Source organism: Sprattus sprattus, assembly GCF_963457725.1.
Source record: "Sprattus sprattus genome assembly, chromosome: 1".
Taxonomy (NCBI): Eukaryota; Metazoa; Chordata; class Actinopteri; order Clupeiformes; family Clupeidae; genus Sprattus; species Sprattus sprattus.
In genome coordinates this window covers 68697604-68705103 of record NC_137920.1, presented here as the reverse complement: position 1 = coordinate 68705103, position 7500 = coordinate 68697604, and the positions used below count along the sequence as shown (strand labels likewise).

At 49.1% G+C, this 7500-nt stretch overlaps 1 protein-coding gene across 1 annotated transcript in view; it reads right to left on the bottom strand.

Annotated features, from left to right (window-relative positions):
* Window positions 1-7500, bottom strand: part of rapgef6 (Rap guanine nucleotide exchange factor (GEF) 6) — a gene marked incomplete at its 5' end in the record, with an annotated part of 74874 nt that overhangs the window by 7479 nt on the left and 59895 nt on the right. The window contains 5 exons of the mRNA XM_080835678.1: window positions 65-285; window positions 1321-1344; window positions 2628-2751; window positions 3607-3818; window positions 4987-5418. Coding sequence (XP_080691804.1) covers window positions 65-285; window positions 1321-1344; window positions 2628-2751; window positions 3607-3818; window positions 4987-5418 — 1013 coding nt within the window. The remainder of the gene's footprint in view (window positions 1-64; window positions 286-1320; window positions 1345-2627; window positions 2752-3606; window positions 3819-4986; window positions 5419-7500) is intronic.

The following is a 7500-nucleotide window of genomic DNA, read 5'->3' as shown; positions in this document are numbered from 1 at the left end:
CACACACACACACACACACACACACACACGCACACACACGCACACACACACAGATCCAACTCACATGTGCTGTATGCAGGCTCACACTGCAGGGACATGATCTGGAACTTCTCCTCGTCCGTCTCCACCTGCAGGTTGGACAGGTACTGCTTGACCTTGCGGGCCATCTGGGCGTCCTCGTACAGCTTCTTGGCGTTGAGCAGCGAGCTGCGCCTCACCCGCTTCTTGTGGGCCCCCACCTGGATATCCAGCATGTTGGAGTTGGTACTGCCCTGGCTCAGTGACCTGAGAGAGACAGGGAAGGGTGGAGAGAGAGAGAGAGAGAGAGAGAGTGAGAGGGAAGGAGAGGTAGAAAGATGGGGAAGGGAGGAGAGAGAGAGAGCGAGAGAGAGAGAGAGGGAAGGAGAGGTAGAGAGATGGGGAAGGGAGGAGAGAGAGAAAGTGAGAGGAGGTGAGAGAGAGGGAAGGAGAGGTAGAGAGATGGGGAAGGGAAGAGAGAGAGAAAGGTAGAGGAGAGAGAGAGAGAGAGAGAGAGAGGAGATGAGAGAGAGGGAGGGAGAGGGAGAGAGACAGGAAAGGGAGGAGAGAGAGAGAGAGCGAGAGGAGATGAGAGAGAGGGAGGGAGAGAGAGAGACCAGGCATACAACGCCAGACAAAGAACAAAGAGAGAGAGAGAAGGCAAGAGGGAGATGGAGAATGAGAGAGGGATAGAGGGCAGGAACAAAGACAGAAATCTGATTGTTAGCCTCCCACGTAAGGTTAGCGGAGATGAAGTCGTTAAACAGCTCGTGCTCTCTGTGCAGGACCATAGATCATCCAGGGAGCACAATTATTCTGGAGAACATCAAAGCGGGACACATCCTGCCACACAGCCTATTCTGATGCCTTGGCGGCCTTTGAAGTCAGCTCGTAATCAAATGCAATTTTTTTTCTGCCTTCTGCAGCAAAAATGGGTTAATGTCACCATGCAAAAAAAAAGGGGGATCACATTCAGTGGAGTATCATGCTTAAAACAACTCAATCCAAAAAAATCCAAGGGAATAATAATAAAACAACATATCAGAAAAAAACGTCAGCTGAATGGAAGAAAATGCGGTTAGAGGATGGAGGACTTAAATGAAACAAACGAAAGGAGTCAGGTTTGCGGAACACGACTACAGGGGGTTTCGTTCGTAAATAAGGATGCGGATGCGTTGTTGAGATGCGCCCAGGACTCTGGGAGAGGGTTAAGGCGGAGAGGGGGGTGGCATTGATGAGGCATGTTCTGTCTTGGGCATGCAGGCTGGCACGCGCACCACGCTGCAGTGCCACTACACTTACCCTAAACTCTTCCACCTCTTCTTCCTGTAGAGCAACACCCATGATGGGTGCGAGGTACAGAGAGAGAGAGAGGGAGGGAGAGGGAGGGAGAGTGAGACAGAGAGGATGTTCTTTTTTTTCTTTTTTTGTACATAGACACAACCACACACGCACGCACCCACGCACGCACGCACGCACGCACGCACGCACGCACGCACGCACGCACGCACGCACGCACGCACGCACGCAAGCACGCACGCACACACGCACGGATGGAATCGGATGTGGGAGCTTGTACATACAAACACACAAACGTGAGGGTGAGTGGGTCAGCAAATAAGACCCACCACCAACCCTGTTTACACACAGTATTCACTCAGGAGAGTCTAAATGACCACTCGTCCAGCAAGGGATAAGCTGTTTGTCCTTGGGGAATGACTTAAAGGCAATCAAATATAGGTTAAAAAAAAAAAATAAAAAAAAAACATTGCATGGTAGATCCTTCACCAAAGTCAATAGTAACCGCCATGAAATATTCAAGGACGCCATAGCAACACTAGATGCAATAGGCCTGGTTGCATTTGATCCGTCTTTCAAGTACTGAACAGATTCCATGACTTTCCAAAGCAACATATTTCGCCACAGTTACTCTCACTGGACAGGATTTCAGGTAGAATAATGATTAATTATATAATAAATAATAATTTAAAACTCTGAATACCTCACAGGTGCCTCATGTCACTGAACACAGTCAAAATGCATGTGTGTAACGGAGGAAAAGTCCCTGACGTTCTAACCTTAATTACATGGTGGGATGCTTGTTGAGCAATACTTTAAAAACATTACAGGGAAACACTGCCTAAAGATAACTTACACAAATGGTTATATGTCACTGCCCCAGATTGCTACTCATACCAGATGCCCTTTACTCTCTGTTAGCTTTTGATGGCAGTGCTGACCTTCTAAACAGCCAAAAATGTTGCCTAGCATATCATTAGCTTGGCAAAAGAATTGCTTACACGCTGCTCCAGATTGTGCTAATCACATGATGCTAGTGACCTCACACATATTTCTTCTGTCATGTGATTACACTGCACAGAAGAAAGTCCAACCAAGCCAGTTGTAAGGGAATCCCTGAGGCTCATAATAACTTCTTTTGCCTGGATCACAGCCACTTTCTACTGAACTCTTTTATCAGCTCTTACAGCAGTCGCCCCCAGCTGGGGCAGCGTGACCCAGCACCACGGGGTGGCACTGACTTCCCAGTGGCACGCTGCCAGCGAGACTGAGTCGGCACGGGGCACGGGGGTCGGGGCAAGGTCCCTCACCTCTGTCGGAACATGAGGGCGGGGTCCATGTTGGCCGAGGTCATGCGCACCACATGCCGGATTTCCTTGGCGATCATCCGCAGCTTCTCGAAGTTCACCAGGCCGTCAACACTGGAGTCATTCCCTGTGGAGATGGAGCAAGCTGATCAGCGGGGTTGTAAAGGCACACACACACACACACACACACACACACACACACACCCCCCCACACACACACACACCCCCACACACACCCCCCCACACACACACACACACACACACACTTCAAACCCTGGCAACAACCAAAAACATCCTTCTAAAATGAAATCAAAGCACGCAGAGGAGCAGATCAAATGGTCGGAGAAGGCAGCAGAGAGCCTGTGAGGATCTGCTTACTAGGGAGAGCACTGGACGCATCTGGCATTTCTCTAATTCATGAATAAATAGAGTTCAAGCGTTCAGGACCTCAGAATAGTCAGCAAGAAGACAAAGAGGAGTGTCATATAGGGGGGAGCAGGGGAGGAAGAACAGCGGAGGAGTGCAGTATTGAATCACATCAGATGACAAGCCAAACTGATTGCAGTGAAATATACCGTTTGATCAGGCAGGTAGAATGAAAACTTAATCTTAGTTATTATATAAAACATTAGACAATATTGACGGCTGAAGACAGAAATTGCTCTCAAAAGAGTGCAAAACCCTGAGGTTGAAAGATTGCAATGGATCGTAGTTTGTTGTTCTTCATTATTCAACGGGCATAAAATATAAATATATATATTTAAAAAGAAAGAAAATCACACTTAAAATGTGTATTATAGACTAGGAATTCCCACCAATCCATTCTACCTTTAGGACTAAATTAAACAAGGATGACAGCAAGAGGCTGGGGCAAACCAGTGTAGTGTGTTTCTATGGCACCTGAGTGTGTCAAGTACGTGTATAAATGTGTGTGTGTGTGTGTGTGTGTGTGTGTGTGTGTGTGTTTGTCTTAAACGCATACCCTCGTGCAGGAAGGTGAGGTCCTTCTTGACGACGGGGAAGAGGGGGATGATGGGCGGCTGCATGCTCTGACTGCTCAGAACGTTGCGGTACTTGGCCATGTTCCTGGACGGGTCAAAGATGTCCTGCAGGTCCCGGAAGAGCTTCTCGTACTTGCTGGGCAACTTCTCCCAGGAGTTCCGCAGGCGGGCCAGCGGCGCCAGATTCAGCCCACTGCAGACACACACACAGAGCCGCAGCCGCAGCAGGTTAGTGGGTAGGTGGGTGAGTGGGTGGGTGGGTGCGTGCAGCTGCTGGGCACTGCAGCTTAAGGCGTGGCTGCAGACAAGGCTGAGCAAGCAGCCCTGAAGCAGGGAGAGATACCGCAGAGCCTTGCACGCACAAACAAACAAACAAACAAACTCAGATGAGGAGGGGCTTTTGTATGATCACATAAACAGAGAGGCCCAGACAAACTTAAACTTATTCACACCAGTACAGATATAAATACACACAAAACACTCTCGCGTACACAGAGGCAGACACACCCACATACATTAGGAAAATGTTCTGTGTCAAGCTAAGACAAGCTTCGTGTGTCTCTTCAACCCCTAGAATGTTCTTCCACCAGAGGTCTCCTCTACATGACTGTCCAGCCATCACCTTAGGTCTCTTGCTTAGTCTGTCTGTCTGTCTGTCTGTCTGTCTGTCTGTCTGTCTGTCTGTCTGTCTGTCTGTCAGACCCACCATGACCAGCATAATGACAGATAAAGAGAGACTCTCCAAGCTCCAGGTCACTTGTACCCTCAAGGAGCCCTCAATCTCATTACAGACACCAACCCTCCTCCACCCCAAACAAGCAGAGTGAGACCTGCATTCAAGGGTTGGGTAGGGGGAAGATCCCCGTAACAGTGAGTGAGGAACAAGAGAAAGAATCGTAGAACGGCAACTCATTCAGATGAATCCCTGCACTCTGCTGCTTTCTAACTGTGCCTGCCTGCCGTAGAGAAGCCAATACACAGATTGCAAGAGGAGAGAGGCTAGACACACACACACACACACACACACACACACACACACACAAAAGTGCACATGCATACACAAACAGCAAGGCCACAGCCCGCCTACAGATGTAGTCAGTGTCACGGCAGCAATAACGACCCTACAATAGAGGTATTGATTTAGGATGGCAGCGGCTAAGAAAACCATCCAGCAAAAACACAAACAATCAATTCCAGCAGAGATGCGCTCATTCATTATGAAAGGGACCCACAGAGCAGAGCAGAGCAGCAGTTACCCCAGCGCAAATTAGCATCATGAGACTAACGGCACAGTTACGACACGGGGGACAGGGCCAAGAGCACCATGGGTAAATGAAGAGCAGAGCAGACGTGGGGCGTACCTGATGATGGCGAACATGGAGTTGAAGTTCTTGCACTCGCGGCAGTGCAGGGCGATCTTGATGAAGAGCTTGATGGTCTTCATGCGCTTCATGGCGTTGGGCTCACGCAGGATCTCCGTGGCCACCCAGAACGTCTCCTGGTTGATGATCTCCTCGAACTGCTTGAGGTGGCTGCCACTGCCGCTGCCACTGCCACCGCCTCCACCAGGGGGGACGCGACTGCCTTTGGAGTGGCCGACCAGCTTGAAGAGGTCCTCCACGTACTCGGTGGACTCGATGTTTCGGAAGAGGTCGAAGTCGCGCATGGACAGCTGGGCGGCCAGCTCCACGGTGCTCAGCTGCAGCAGGCTGATCTGGCTCTCACGCAGCAGCTCCTGCGCATCCTCGTCCGAGCACAGCGTCTCCGTCTCCATGTTGTTCTTCAGGTAGTACCTGAGGGGGAGGGAGGGGGAGTGAGATAAGAGACACACCTCAGCACAAACCTTGCGTACCGCAGCGTAGTCTTATGCATTAGCCCATTTCGGCCACCGGGGAGTAAGCACAACAAGAAATATTTAGATAAACAAACATGTCATTATAAGTGGAAAAAGCTCAACTTTCCGCCATGAGCAAGCAATTTGTGCATGTCTTTTTTTAATTCAGAGAAACAAACTCCAAGCCAAAGCCGTCGACACACCAAGAGATAACATCAGCAAACGTGTAAGGCTTTCAGAACACTGCATTTAAACAGTGTTGCCATTGAGTCTGGGCATTGAATGCAGAGCTTGCAGACCACAGTGGACACTCGTTCCAAGCTGACTGTATAATCAAGTCCTGCAGGTATGCAGTGAAAAGCTGGCTGTCAGCTTGCTCTAATGAAAGACAACTTGTCTTTTATTGTTAGGAGTTCGGAGACAAAAATCAAAGGCTTAATTTCTGTGAGTGGGTATACCGTTTTACCCTATGTCTGTAAAACATTTGTACAGCCATTAAGAGTGTGATTTGTTCTTTCAATAATATTGGTAATGTGTACATTGGATGAGAGTTATGGGGCTGCTGGGAGAGCCGTAAGGAAGATGTCTTTCTCGGAGCTCGCACAGTGGTGATGCATTTCCCCAGGAGAGGAGAAGCCATCTTTGCTGATGCGTCTCTCTTTCTGGGAAAGAATCCAAGAGCAGCAGTTTGGAACCGTGGGTGTTAATGAAGTTATAATCGGAGGACGGCTGCCGTTTGAGAAAAAAAAAGGAGCCCCGCACTCCGACAGTAATACTTTGACAGTAAACGGCAACACACGCCCGAATGCCTGCAAACAAGCTGACATCGGCAGCAGCAAAATAAATAGACTCTGTTCTGGGCGCTTTCAAAAGGGGTTTTTGAGGACACAATGATGGTGTAAATTAGTGAACCGTGAGTGCTCCCTCGCCAGCGACGCTAATATAATATTTTTGGACAGACGGGTACATATTTCATGAGGAGCCCTGGGATCATAAAGGGCTGTGAGAGTGTGGGCCTGAGGCTCGAAGGTGAGAGGCTATAATGGAGGTTGCATCCATCACCCGTGAAACTCTCATCCCTCCCCTGAGACATTCTACGTGTAGGGAGCTCTTAATGCAGCCATACGATCACACGTGCAGGGACACTTAAAGGCACAATATGCTTTATTTAGTTTTTTTAGATAGCCTTATTGAGATAGTTAGCTAGCTTTTTATAACATCCTCAAATTCATTTTGACGCCGTAAAGGACAGATAAACACACTTGTTGTTCCCACTAGCCTACCAGCAGTATTGTGATCTGTGCCTAATACCCTGAGAAAAATGTAAAATATGGCCAAAACACAGGGGTTAGCATGCTAGGGTAGCTTCCATCAGGATGTATCAGTATCAGTGCTGTTGTTGGTGTCTGCAAGGTGTTGGGTGTTTGCAACTCTGTTGGCTTTTAGCTAGACACTTTGCTAGTTTTAGACAATAACTTCTTGCTTTATGCGAAAGAGACCTCGCTCTTTCAAAAAGTAGGAGCCACTGCCACATCAGGACATGATGTGCTCCAGAACGAGCCGATATCTGGGCGTGCATGTAAAATCTGTTCTGCTGAGACGCTGACCGGATTGAGAAGGTGTGGTAAACCCTTTCCCAAATCTCCCCCCTCCTGTCTTCCCCTCATCCCTTTGGTGTGTGTTGGCTGGCAGCGTGCTCCCTGCATGCAAGGGTAATGGTATGTAAATGTATGCCTGGGCAGCGGCCCTGGCTGGCTCCGCTGTGAATAATGCTGGACAGCGTGTCGGCTGTGGGACGGTGCCAGCAGATGAAATATTCATGCTAACCTAGTTGGACGGAGACGGCAGAAGCACAGGTTCAGGAGGGGGGTGGGAGGGGGAGGGGGGAGTGCAGCTTGGCAGCCAACTAGGAGGGAATCCTGAGAGGAGGCAGACACACTGCTCTCCTCAACTCAAGACATTTGTGTGTGTGTGTGTGTGTGTGTGTAATGTCATCTCTACATCTCTGTGTATGTCTCTATATGTCTTTGTTTTTGTGAAG